At 41.2% G+C, this 14,416-nt stretch overlaps 1 protein-coding gene across 2 annotated transcripts; it reads left to right on the top strand.

Annotated features, from left to right (window-relative positions):
• Positions 1 to 3,048: 3,048 nt before the first annotated feature.
• On the top strand, positions 3,049 to 13,986 carry bmp16 (bone morphogenetic protein 16). Of its 2 annotated transcripts, XM_041995412.1 has the most exons (4): positions 3,049 to 3,529; positions 5,895 to 5,957; positions 9,069 to 9,427; positions 11,436 to 13,986. In XM_041995412.1, exons 3-4 carry the CDS (start codon positions 9,076 to 9,078, stop codon positions 12,509 to 12,511), a joined length of 1,428 nt encoding a protein of 475 aa, XP_041851346.1. In that variant the 5' UTR covers positions 3,049 to 3,529; positions 5,895 to 5,957; positions 9,069 to 9,075; the 3' UTR covers positions 12,512 to 13,986. The 2 variants fall into 2 exon arrangements, with proteins under 2 accessions (XP_041851346.1, XP_041851345.1); XM_041995411.1 differs by lacking the exon at positions 5,895 to 5,957.
• The last annotated feature ends 430 nt before the right edge of the window (positions 13,987 to 14,416 follow it).

The raw sequence follows: 14,416 nt of genomic DNA, 5'->3' as shown, positions 1-14,416 counted from the left end.
GAGTGCCTTCTCCGGGTCGGCAAAGAGGTCTTGCACCAAGTGGAGGAGTTCACGTATCATGGGGTCATGTTCACAAGTGAGGAAAGGATGGAGCAGGAGATCAATAGCCAGATCAGTGTGGCGTCTGCAATGATGCAGAATCTGCATCGGTCTGTCGTGGTGAAGAGGGAGCTAAGCCAAAAAGCAAAGCTCTCGATTTACCAGTCGATCTACGTTCCTACTCTCACCTATGGTCACGAGCTGTGGGTAGTGACCGAAAGAACAAGATCGCGAATACAAGTGGCCGAAATGAGTTTTCTCCGCAGGGTGGCCGGGCTCTCCCTTACAGATAGGGTGAGAAGCTCAGTGATCTTGGAGGGGTTCAGAGTAGAGTTGCTGCTCCTCTGCATCGAGAGGAGCCAGATGAGGTGGCTTAGGCATCTGGTCAGGATACCTCCTGGACGCCTCCCTGGTGAGGTGTTCCGCGCACATCCCACTGGAAAGAGGCCCTGGGGTAGACCCAGGACACGCTGGACAGACTACATCTTGCAGCTGGCCAGGGAACACCTCGGGATCCCCCCGGGATGAGCTGGTGAATGTGGCCAAAGAGAGGAAAGTTTGGGTTTCCCTGCTTAGGCAGCTGCCCCCGCAACCCAAGATAAGGTAAGATAAGCTTTGTCCTGGCAGGGAAATTCCAGTGCAAGCTTTTGCCCTATAGGTGGCTATGGCTCAGGTGTCTGAGCAGTCATCTACCAATCAAAAGGTTGCCCAAACTCATAATGTGCTTAAGTGTCTTTGGTCAAGACACTGGACCCCAGCATTGGCCCATAGTCATTAATGTCAGTGGCTGGATAGCTCCTTTGGCAGAGCATCTGTCTCCCATGCAGTCGACCAGAGTTTGATTCCCAAAGGGGATGAATATTAACACCTTCCAGTTGGATCCTTAGGCAAGATCTTAATGCTACTGCCTGACTACTCTAGGTCGCTTTGGATAAAAGCATCTGCTAAATGACTGTTATGTAATGTGTATCTATAATGGATAAAAAAACTTTGCTTTTAAGGAATAAGAATTGCAGTACTTTATTTTAACAATAAGTATAGAATAGGCAGTATTTATAGTTGTTTGTCTGTCTGTGTTGGCCCTGCGTTGGACTAGTAATCTGTTCAGCTTGTACCCTTCTTCTCACTTAATGTTCCAGCTCTCCTATGATCCTGCACTGGAATAAGGGGGTATAGAAAACGGATGTTTTTGGATAGACAATATTTGCAAATATCTGCAAAAAAAAGTATTGCAGCTGAGACACATGGACACTGTCATCTACATGGTGAAAAACCAAGAGATTATTTTCCTCCACCAGAAGAGACCTTGCTTGAGGAATGAGATGAGGACAAAATCAAGGATTAGGAAAGAAAATCAAGGAGTGATGCTGTCAAATAGCAGCTCCTAGCCACTGTCTCAAGAGAGGTCATTACATTTGTTTGTCATCCTGCTTAAGGCTCATTTTTTCCTGAGTGGCTAAAGCCAAGGAGAACAAATCCAACACTTTGATTTAACTTCTTAACATCTTTCGCTTTCTGGCCGGCCAGACACTCGTTGGCATGAATTTGGCACAGTTACTAAAACTCACAAGGTCTCATCAATTTTGGGCTCACTTTAGTGTGACAAATTGTACAATTGTACTTTGATGTCAAGATCTGTACCTACTATGTAAAATGGATTGAGGTTTTCAGATTTGATCATTTTCTCTTGTAACTGTAAGCTCGTAAGCCAATGTACTATTATAGAACACTAAATGGTGGTCAAGTGTGTGGCTTTCTTTGAACATAAAGTGGGAAATGGTTATTACATTAACATTTACTGTAAAAGTCAACTGACCACAAAAGCAGATTTTTGTTTTCAACCAAAGCCCTCTTGTGAGGTCAAAGTTCAGCTGTAGTTAGTGTTTCTTCACAGCTTTTTTCAGGGATTAGCATTTGGTTACACAAGACTAACCTAATGTGCTCAGTCATTTAGGTCAGGTGCTTTAACTTCAGCTGCTGACACCAGGTGAAGGTGTAAGAATGTACAAACATTATGCACTACATGTTTCAAGAGCACTTCAAATTTACAAAATCATCCAAAGCCCTGAAAACAAGTGTGTGAGTGTTTTGCAAAAAGAAAAAAATGCTCACTGTGTAGTTGTGTGTAAAGTTGTGCTGCAGTGGTACAATTACTCAGTCTCAGGATGAATGAGGTCTGTGGCTGAGTTTTTTGTGTGTTGTGTGAGAGTGGCCTAGAGGCAGCGGAGGGGACAGGGAGGAGGAGTGGAGGGACGTGGGTGAGTGATTCTCCAGATGAGATCTAATATGTGAGACGATGCATCCTAAAGAGACGTTTTCTCATGGGCCCATGCCATGAATACAAATTCACCCCGCCACCCGCTCAGCACAGGAAGGACAGATGCACCTTGCTGCAACCCATCATGGAGAAGTACAGCCTGCTTTTTCCTTTTTTGCTCTATCCCAACGTCCACTTCCATCCAATCACAAAACTCAACTGTGGTGACTCTTATGAGCTCTTATGAGTCATCCATTCATACTTCTCTTTGTAACTGTTTGCTCTTACTGAGTGTCATGGGTATTTATAATGACGGAGTGGCAAGCGTGTTGGCTGAAAAGTAAAATGTTGCCAATGAAACGCAGCAGGTGAGTTTGTTAAAGGAGGAAATGTGGAAAACAATCAGTCTGCTTGTGCCTGCTGACCTTCGGGGATATCTCATCCAGATTATATGCATGTGTATGGGTAAAGGTGTGTTTTTAGTGAACATTACAATGTAAGTTAGCATCTGTGTCTGTCTGTGTGTGTGTGTGAAGGAGACAGAGATAAGTGTGTTAGTGATACTGGGGCTCGCCTTGGTGACATCACTATTTTAAAGGATTTTAGTGGCCAGGAAAGTCAGTTAGAGTTAAACTAAGTTTACCAGTGTAAGGGGAAAAGCGTATGGAGGTGTGTGTATGGAAGAGAGAGCTAGAAAGAGAGGGAGGAAAGGGGGAGGAGATACAAAAGGGAGGAACACAGTGGAGAGGAAAGGAGAGAGATTGAGTGAGGAGGCTTAGAAACAAGAGGGAGTTGTTGCCGGTGATACAGTATAGAGACACACAACTCATTTTCTTCCTGATACTTCTAGCGGGAGTACCAACTTGTTTCAAACAACCAGGGGTGGAAGTGCAGGCGAAAAAAGAAAAAGTGGTGCTTACGCGCAGAAGTCAGGCAGGCAGAGGGGAAGTCACTAGATGTTTTAAAGAGTTTGCTTATCTGACAGTGACAACAGGATGAGAAGCTGAGCAAGGCACCAAAGAGGAAAGACAAACATGGAGCAAGCAACAATATCTACAGTCACATAGGAGAGACATGCATCGGCTGCTCTGAGGGGGTAAAAAAAGACAGAGAGAGGTAAATAGTTTACTTTGTCCATTCTGTCCAAAGGAGCGAAAGCACGAGCCGAGGGATCGTAACACTGGAGCTCAAGGATAAACCATGGACTCTGCATACATCCCACCACACCTGGACGTGAGTACTACATCCCCAGCCTTCTCTTACAAACACACACACACACATACACATCTGTCTGTCAAGACACAGGCCACAGGAACTGTGCTGCTGAAACCATTAGTCACTCTGGGGAAAACACACATATGCATACACTGCTGGCACACTGTGTTGCTCAATCAAAATCTGGTCCGGTAAGCAACTTGTCTGAGGATAATGCTTCCATTATGGGTTCAAAGAGCATAACTCACCACAGTCTTAGCATACACCATGCAAATTGGCCCTCAGTGTTAACATACAGCAGCTTTAATGTAAAAAACAGAAGTGTGATTTTGTTCTGTATTTCACATCGCTTTAGCTGTCAGACGTGCAACAAGAGCAGCCTCCGAGCTTTCAACAGTTGCAGGTCAGACGTCAGGGTTTCCACTGATGCCGGTGAAGTGTTGTGCCTCAACGGGGCCTCCTGTAAACCACATCACCATCTTGACACAAAGACCTCAAAACCTCTCTCCTGTACTGAGGAGAATGGACATTTGATGCTCTTTCTAAAACTCACACAGATGTGAGTGAAGCACTGTGCGCTTATATTTCTAAATGAGTTGTGTGTAAAAACATTACCTGATCAGACAGGTGGAGCAGGGAATCACCAGGTCTGTCCAGCACCTGTATGCACATTGCTTGTTTGTGCATTTATAAAGGGATTTTCAATTTGTCTCACATCCTTACAACCCCACTCCTTCACAGTTATACATACTTGTACGCTTTCAATCTTCCTGGCTGTTAATGCAAGCTTAAACCCTGCACTGTTCTTTGCATAGATGTGTGTGTGTGGACGTGCAGAGCAGCTGCTAATCAGTCCAGCTGGGATGAATTAGTGTTGCTCTAATGGAGTCCACACAGCAGCTCACCTGAAGTTTTCTTCTTGTGATTTCATCTGTTCATCTGTAAAGAAAGCAAAACTTTTTCACCCACATTATATATCAGCTCCACAGCTTGAGGTCATATATTAAAGAGTAGTTAAGCATATGGAATATGGTACAGTCATACATCACAGTTAATTCCATTTAATATCCATGTGGTGAACAAGGAGCAGCAACAAGCGCAGATGTATCCCAAAGTGTTCACAGGTGTTAATGTGTGAAATGTACATTGTATTTTGGCTAATGAGGGTGTTTAACATAACATTTTCAAGTGTTTGCTCAGAGAATAAAAATGAACCCTGTGGCATGTACAGTGTATGTATCAAGTTCTGAAAGAAAGGGACGGCCACATAGAAAAATGGGAGCTGGGAGGAGGGGTGGGGGAAGAAATCAGGGAGAGTGAAAGCAGGATTTTTTGGGAAAAGAAACATGGGAAGAACAACAGGAAGGGAAAGTTGAGGGTCCTGGCAAAACATGAAGACAGCGGCGGTGGATAAATCAGCTGGCTGTAGTGACACTCCAGCCCCCCCGAGCCGGCAACAGTCTACTGCACTCTTCCGCAAAAACACCATTCATTCAAGAACTAGGAAAAAAGACCAACATTAATAGAGGAGAAGGAAAGGGTGCAGGAGGGACAGGGTAACAAGGAGGTTATGCAGAAAAGGAGAAAACAACCATTTCTAATGAGGAAGGACAAGAGACAGTGGAGAAAAAAGGGGGAACTAATGAGAGGAACGTCCAAGGCTGAATTAAAAGAAGCTGGTAAGGAGAAAAGAGCATGTACACACAGTTCAGTATGACAACACACAGGACAAAGCAAAAGGACAAAGTTCAAGGAATGCAAAGAGGAAGGAGGAAGGGGAAAACGAGCAGAGTTTGAAATAAACAGATAAAAAGAGAGACGGACAGAGGTCAGAGGTTTTAATCAGAGAGTTCAGAAAATAATGGGGCAGACCCTCGCCTGTCGCACGCCAGGGTCACGCTACTGTCTGAGGTCAGGTCACATCTAATAGACTGAGCTGCATGCATGCACACAGGAAGAAATGCACAAATGCTGCTTAATTCCAGACCTTCATACTTTTGTCTCATCTTATCTATCAACCATAAATTACACAAATTATTCCCCTAACATTTCACTAGCACACATTCAATGCAGGCTTATGCCAGACAGGAAATGAATAAAGCATTACAGATAAAAAGAGGAACTGTGGGGGTGTAATCATAAAAATGTCAGAAATGTTTTGCTGGCAAAGTGGAATGACTTGACGTGAGAGTGGGTGGCACCCTTATTGACATGGCAAATAAAGCTGCTAAATTAGGCCAGGATCCACTTTGCCCAGTTTAAATTAGGTACAACCAGTCATAACACAGACACCCTTAGAGAAGAGAGCGGTTGTATATTTCAAACTGATGAAGGACAAGCTTCCCACCTCCTTTCTTTTCATCTGGTTCTCTGCCCAATACAGGTTGCGACACACCCTTCCGTGACGCCCGAACCTTTGTACCTCAGTCACCTGGTGGTTTTGTAGGTGAGGAAAGTACAGGAGAGAGGTGGCGTTGTCCTTAATATGCTTTACAAGCCTCCACAGAATATGGGAGAGGCCGCTCAGCAGAATGTCTAATCTGTAATTGTCCTCTGCTGCGTTGCCTCAGGTGAAACAGCCCTGGGTTGGGCTGTAAGAGTTTAATGGATAACTAGCAACAATCCCACGCTTGGAGGTGGCTTATTTTCCCAGGCTTGCCCTTTGAACAACGAACCATATGAGCAACACACATTTTCACAACTGAACATGCGTAAAAATATACACACCTTCACACCTGTGACCTCTTTTTACCCCCTTTCTGGCAGTGTGGCAAGATTAGCAGTCATTACAGCATCATTATGTGCCATAAACATCTCTGTTATCTTACTTTAGGGTCCGTAATCAATTCTATGTCCCTTACAGAGATGAAATAAAGAGATAGAGGCGAGAAAGAGAGAGATATGTGAGCACTTGTACAAGTATAAAGATAACACCATATCTAAAGTGCTTCTACAAACAACAAAATAGATGTATTTTCTTTTATTTAACCTCTTGTTCTTTTGAAAAACAATTTTCAGAACACAGAAACTTTCTGACATTACAGGAGACATAAAAAAGATTTTTAAATGGACTCATTCAGCTACTAAAACTTGTCACTGTATTAGCACGGAGACTGATTCTTCCTAACTGAATGAATTTCCTTCCACCAAGCATAATCCAGTGGCTCAGAGAAATAACCAACAATTTGTAGATGATGTATAGATTACAGTAGAAACTCAACAAATCTCAAAAGTTTTATCTCTGAATTACTTTTTTTATTGTTGTTTTTTATGTTTCCATCATTTGTTAAGTTGTACTAAAACAGAAAATGGTATATTTCTCCAGTTAACTATGGCCACAATATCTATATTCCACTCTGTTGAGTTAATTGATAGCTCCTTTGCTGTCTGTCGCCAAGTTATCCACCTTCCCTCTGATCCTTTAACACCTCACCTCGACCTCTTCAGGTCAGCAGAGTACCCTTTCTGGCTTGTAATTACTTTCTTAATTATTGACATCTTCATGACAAAGATGGAAGGTGTCAGCCAGCCCTTAGTGGTAATTGTTTGACCCTTGTTTGTTGTTGAGTGGTTCTTGCTCTCAGGAGAGTCATTGAGGAAGATAAGCTGATCACTTGCTTTGAGTGAGAGGGACTTGACCCTCCCAGTTAAGTCAAGTTTAACTAAAAGAAAACTTAAATCCCTTCTGAGGAATCCAAATTATTTCAGAAAATATTCTTGTATCAGCAATATTGATGTCCACATCAAGTAAATAAAACTGATGCTGCTGCAGAGAGAAATTGAGATTTGTTACCATTGCATCATTATCTACTGTACCTTTATCTTTTTTAAGAAAACGCCAATATGATCCCTGTAAACCCCTGACACCAGACTCCCCATTTCATATGAGGTCTTTGTTAACATTTAAAAGTACCTTATTTTATTTAAAGATTATAGCCATCAAAATAACTTGTTTTACCAAATAAAAGAAGTAAATATATATAAAAAATAAATATATATATATATATAAAAGATAGATAGATAGATAGATAGATAGATAGATAGATAGATAGATAGATAGATAGATAGATAGATAGATAGATAGATAGATAGATAGATAGATAGATAGATAGATAGATAGATAGATAGATAGATAGATAGATAGATAGATAGATAGATAAGTGAAAGAGAGAGGGGGGGGCAGAGCAGGACCCCAGCCACACAGACAAGGGTGACAACCCTGCAGACCGAGCAGGCAAAAAAAAAGACAGATTTTACAATAAATAAGTACATAATTAATTCAGATAAGTAAATTAATATAAATTATAATAAAATGAGTCAAATAAAATAGACTAATAAAAAAAACAGTTCAATTATAAGCTAAGCTTAAAAGAAAGATCTTGAGCCTCTTTTTAAAAACATTAAAGTCTCTGCAGCCCTGAGGTTCTCCAGCAGGCTGTTCAGATGTATCAGATGTACAGATGAGAACCATAGTGATGGAACGAGGCCTTTTTTTTTTTCTTTCTTTCACTTAAAAGGTTATGTAAACCTAAGTTACATAGTTCTTGCTTATTCTCACATGCTTATTCTCTTGTAACACAGGACCTCGGGGTCTGCGAGGGGTCATAATTTTAAAACAGGTCAGATAAACAAAAAGGCTCAAGACCATGAAGACACTTATAGACTACTGAAAGAACTTTAAAATCACACGGTGAGCCAATGCAGTCATTTTAAAACTGGTATAATGTGTTGCCGCCCTTTGGTCCTTGTAAGAACACATGCCACTGTGTTCTGGACAGACAGTATTCAGTCAGATCTGTGTTTCTAAAAAGATTTTTTAACAGACAGACAAACCAACTGATGCTAAATGATGATACATGGCAGATGTAACAATTTAAAGTTGACAACTGAATTATCTGGAAAATGTATGTTTGTTTTTTTTAATTAATCAGTTAATTTCCATGATCTTATGTATTCTGTCACCTAACTGCAGAAATATTACATGTGTTCTTCACCTCTTCACACACACACACACTTACACAGCTAAAGAAAACAACTTAATGCATTAATACCTGTTCTCTAGTGGTTTGAGGGGATGTATATCACTGATGCAAGACTGCAGCTGCATGGCATTGAGTAATGATGGGAGCTTTGAATAAACAACTCTGATCTCCGTCACACACAACCACACACTGTGATTAAATTACAGATAGAGGCTGCTTAATTACTTCTGCTTAGTTAACCAGTGAGATAAATGGGCCTTGCGGTGTTAAGCTCTAAATAAATTTACAGAGAAAAATTTCTGAACCATATGCTACATGAAAGCTAAAGACTAATGAGAAACTAGTGTGTCCAGGAAAAAGACAAGACTATGATATACAGGGTTCTGGAGCATCTCATAGGGACTATCTATTTAGCAGATTTCTCTTTGTGTCAAGCATCAGTCACTTCTATTAACACTTCTAAAGCTCAAGGAGAAAAACGTTCATCATTATATGTCTCTTTCTTGATGTTTAGGTTCCTTTCTTCCACTCTTTTTTTCCCCACCACATCATTTCTCTTCCCCACCTCCCTCCAGGTCCACCATGCTCCCTGCTAACCTCCTGCTCCTCATGGTCTTGCTGCTACCTCAAGCCTCTTCTGGTCGCCAGGGTGAAGACACCAGAGAGATAAATCATGGCAGGGTGTCCCCCACACCTTCACCCACGCAATCATTCCCAGATTCCAATCTGGCTCAGAGCATCCAGACTCTTCTCTTGAGCCGGCTGGGCCTCCAGTCTCAACCAAAGCCGAGGCCTGGAGCCCCGGTGCCACGCTACCTTCTTGATCTTTACCGCTTCCACCAGCAACAGTACCACCTACTAGAGGACCCTTCATTTAGTTTTCCCAGCCAGCACATTCAGCAGGCCAACACTGTACGCAGCTTTCATCACAGAGGTAAGTTGGTGATTAAGTTTTTTATGGAAGATTTTTGGATATATTCATCTTATCTAAGCATGCAGGAATTAAAACAGATTTAGAGTTTAGACTGTCAAAAGGTGAGTAACTGCAGATTCATGCTATTGACGTTTGTCTTCTAACAGCAGTTACCAGTGGAGCTGTGTGGCTTTTTATAGTTTCCTTGCAAAGATGGTATAAATGCAACTCTTTAATGGAATAAAGACAAAATACCATAAACCTGCATCATATACGGTCAGCAGGGGCAACTCTTGCTAATGCTGAACTCTAACTGTACAAAAATTAATAATACAATAACCTCACTTTATTTGTTACCATAGTTAATGTTATCCTAATGAGTTAATGGTCTCACCCTGTAGTTTAAGGTTTTCTTTAGCATTACAAATGGTTAAAATAGCAAATTTGGTGCAATTTAGAGTAAGATAGGTTATCAAACTCAGGGCATGTATCTGAAACATAACTACTGTACAGTATGGGTATGCATAGCTTCTTTGGTTCTTAGTTGGATCCACTGCTTGTTCATAATTTTATTTTTTTAAAATGTACATGATTCAGGTTTAATTGCCCAACCTTACCAGCTAGTAAAAAAAAACCTCAAGCATAGCCAATGTGAGGTATATAATACCCCATAAACCAGAGGGTGGCTACAACCCTATTTGAAGTAGAGTCGCATGGTGAGTGCAGGCTTAAATACATATGTCTCACACTAAAGAAACTTTAGTCTTTGATAATGATTGCTGCACTCTGGACTCCTTGTCTTTACCCTGTCATCATGTCTTAGGGAGCAGAAGGGCAAACATTTGCTCCATTAATTAGTCTCAAATAGAAGGGTTCTTGACAAGAAAATTAAGTTTTGCAGTAAATTTCTTGTCTCCACTGAACACACATTGTTGTCTTATTAACAGCTGTTGATGTCCATTTTAACGGCCTGTTTGCTTAAAACTGAGAAAGTGACAGCTGAACACACCTGATAATAACGGTCATGTAAAGTAAAGATTGTCCTCAGGCCCTCTGAAGGTCTTATACCTGGTCTTATTTCATTTTCATCCCATTTACTGCCTACATGGATCTCCATCTGCCCCTGACCAACCTTCTAGATCTTGTGGTGTTGTTGCCCGTTTTAGACAAGCCATATGTCAATTCAGATTCTGTGTTCTGCACTGGATAAGATCTTTTTATATAGATGTTTTTGTCAGTACTTCATCCTCATTAACTTATTGAAAGTTTATTTCTGTCAATGACGTATATTTCCATTAATCTGTGCCATTATTTCATAAACTGTTTTTCCACTCCTGCTCATGCCTGAACACCCATCTGTGTTCAGAATGAACCTTATTCACCCAGGTTCAATAATGATTTCTTTTGTATACATGTACATCTATAAATGAGATGCTCTCAGTTGTTTTACCTCTACTAAGAGTTGTAGTGCATTAGTTTTTATAAAAGGGATTATCTGTAGTTGTTAGACAATAACATGATCCTGTTTAGTCCAAGTTTCTTTCCAGAGGCCTTAATCCATTACCTGGAAAACTTGATTGTATTTGTTCGTCCTTGCCACTGTCAGGAGACAGGTGATTGTGGCTGGCAAGAAAGTCTATTATAAATAAACACACACAAACATATATATATATATATATATATATATATATATATATATATGTATGTTACTTTTGTAGAAATTGTCAGCTCAAGAACCTGTCACAAATCCAGACTGGATTCCAATTTTATATCAGCTCAACAAAACTTTCACTTCCAGCAGAATAATTCATAAAAAGTCTTTTATCAATAATCTCAGATCATATATACAGTGAAGATAAAAATTCATCTAAATATTTTTTTCTAATCTATTATTTGTTGGTATTTATAAATAGCTTGACAATTATCTTGCAGCTGACATTCGTTAAAGGTTTTGCAAATGGTAAATGTGTGTTAAATCCAACTATAAACAACACTAAACTTCCATATTCCCTTTCTCTCCTCTGCTCAGAGCCTCTTGGAGACAGTCTCAAACCGAAGGATCATACAAGAGTTCACCTCTCCTTCAATATATCCTCCATTCCTCAGGATGAAACAGTGCTCTCTGCTGAGCTTCGACTTCTCCGCAGAGGCAGACGCTCCCTGGGGCTTGGCCCCCACAAACTAAACTTATACCTCTCTAAGCATCAAGAAGATCCTGAGCCTACCTTGCTGGAGACAAGGTTACTCAACAATGACCTGCCCAGTCATCAACCAAATGGTTTCTGGGAAGCATTTAGTCTAAGTGCAGAGCTTCTTCATAAAGCCCATGCTGGGACCGGCAGCCTGGGCTTCCTCCTGGAGGTTAGACCTGAAAACAGTTCCAGCTCATTTCCTGACCAGAACTTCTCCATTCATGCAGGTGAGGAGGAAGCAGAAAAACAAAAAGAGGGACATCTGAGGGTTTGCAGGTCTGTGGGGCAGGACGATCACAGCTGGGCCCAGGAGAGACCCCTCTTGGTGACTTATACTCATGATGGCCATGGAGAGCCTTTAGTCAAACAAAGCAGGAGAACCTCTGGTAATGGCCAGAGGTTGAGAGGAAGAAAAGGGTCAAAAGTGAAAGCCAGGAACAGCAGCAAGGGTCACAATAGAGACCAAGGCTGGGGGAGGGAAAAAAAAATGGGGTATCTATTGCAGGGCTGGGGAAGTGATAAAGGAGGGGTGAGCTGGAGTGACCGTGGGAGGGTGAAAAGAAACGGTGGCCATTCTGCAAAATTGAAGCGGCTTTCTCGTGGTAGATGCCGTCGTCATCCTCTTTATGTAGATTTCAATGATGTTGGTTGGCACAAGTGGATCATTGCACCCAGCGGCTACGATGCCTTCTTCTGCCTTGGAGAGTGTCGCTATCCTTTGGCTGACCACATGAATGCCTCCAGCCATGCAGTGGTTCAAACTATGGTAAACTCTGTGAATGGAGCTGTGCCACGGGCCTGCTGTGTCCCCACTTCCCTCAGCCCCATTGCCCTGCTCTACCTGGATTCTCAGGACCGAGTTGTGCTGAAGAATTATCAGGACATGGTGGTGGAGAGTTGTGGCTGCTGGTAAAGGGCTGGAAAACCTAGACACAAGGACACTGATGCGTGGAATGGGAAGTGATGTGGCAGTGTGAAAGAATAGTCATGTGAAAGGCCAGATGGGAGAAGGGGGGGCAGAAAATCAGCCAGAAAACTGCAAACAGAGACTGGTGGAATCACATGTAGCAGCATAAGAAATATGAGTGGAAAGGAGGGAGATAAGGGAATGGATGTAGCAGCTAAATCATCATTATCAAGAGCAAGAGGTCAGACATAAAAGAGTGAGAGAAACCTAAAGACTGCCATATAACGCATTACAAATGAACAGAAAAGACAGGAAAGAGGCAGAACTGCTAGAAGAAAAGTTGTTGTTAACTTGCCTGAAATTACTTTACTTTTTCCATTTGGCAATGACGCAGCTTCAGATGATGAGCTGACAATCTGCTTGTTCTCACATCAGAAGCTAGTTTTCTGCTCATTGACCTCTGACAGAGTTGTCCAACAGGTGTATGCACATGCACATTGCTTCCATGAAAGACAGCTAACATTGTAAGCTGCCAAAAGTGTCTCTGTTGGCATACATTTTAAACTCTGGTGCAGCATTTAAAACAATTCTGTCTTTTTTGTGGACTAACTGATGATTGATAGAATTAACATTATGACTATGGCACCAGCATGGTATCAAGACAATATACGATAGTGTTGTTTCTGCAGTATTTGAACGAAGAGGAAGGGTTTGTCCGTTTTTATGAAAGGTAATATAATGTCAAACTGTCCCTTACAAGGAACCACTACATCACAAGCTATTTAAAACAACCACAATAATGCTAAGGACCTATTATGCTATTATTTGAATGTACTACTATCATTATTATTTAAGAAAAAGAGACTTTTTGTAAATTTTGTTTGCAGACGTGAAAAAAATCATGTAATGGTTGTCTTGTGATTATACAAAATTCCTCTGAATTCTAACTTAAAAGCCACATTATGTATTTAAAAGCAGCAATATGATGTATTTAATCTAGAAAATATTTAAGATACCTGCACTCATCAGAGAATACAGCAAACTTAGAGCCTGCCATCCACATGAAGTAAGCTATGGTAGCTTTATATCAATACAATGTTCAGTGTTTTGAATTAACAGCCTGTGTTACTTCCTGCCATATTATTGCTTACATTTTGGTGTAAAACACGTGGTAGCAGCCTTAAGTGGTATTACCTCTAGAAGCTCAACTAACACATCAACTGAAAACTGTATTGTAGCTGCTGAAGTGTGTAACAACAGGTGTCTGTGCTATAGTTGTGTCTGCATGTGGCAAGAAAACAAGGAAGACTGATATCAGAACTGGGACTTTAGTGCCTTTCGAACAGGGGCTTTAAAGTGTTCTCTGCTGAGCTTAGTAAATGTTTTTTAAGTGTTGTATTTTTCTCTCTAAATGGAAACATTTAAGCAGCAGCTTGTAAAATGTTTTGACCATATACCTCTAATAAACAGAGCAAACAGCACAACTGTCATGTGTCTTTTCTTCTGCCTGAACCATCCTATCCACTAGTCCTTCATAGAACATTTGTCTTGGCCTAGAACTCACTTGATGCCATGTTCAGAAGGATAAAGGGGCCAGAAAGTCCTACAGAGAACAAAGATCTACAGCTTTGTGTTTATAATACTTCAGCTGAGGAAGGATCTTCAGATTCTGAGATTGAAACAGCTGTGAAGTTTAAACAAAGGGGGAAGTATAGTCTTTCTGCTGCAAATCCTTTGGCAAAACCAGCGAACCACTGCTTCACCTCATACTGCCACCCATGAACTGTGCACACATGCAACTTCACCCGGAAATCATCAGCGGAGGCAGAAAAGAGATTTTGATGTAAGAAAAAAAGAGACAGAGAAGTAACAGTTTGCCCACTGTGTTATTCTTCAATGCAGGGGTCTTTG

Source organism: Melanotaenia boesemani, chromosome 9 (assembly GCF_017639745.1).
Source record: "Melanotaenia boesemani isolate fMelBoe1 chromosome 9, fMelBoe1.pri, whole genome shotgun sequence".
NCBI lineage: Eukaryota > Metazoa > Chordata > Actinopteri > Atheriniformes > Melanotaeniidae > Melanotaenia > Melanotaenia boesemani.
This window is presented reverse-complemented; position numbering and strand designations above follow the sequence as displayed.

Excerpts from the sequence above, each read along its gene's own strand:
- bmp16 (XM_041995411.1), top strand. The coding sequence starts at position 9,076 with ATGCTCCCTGCTAACCTCCTGCTCCTCATGGTCTTGCTGCTACCTCAA. Across the intron at positions 9,428-11,435 it reads ACGCAGCTTTCATCACAGAG|AGCCTCTTGGAGACAGTCTC; the intron begins GTAAGTTGGTGA and ends TCCTCTGCTCAG.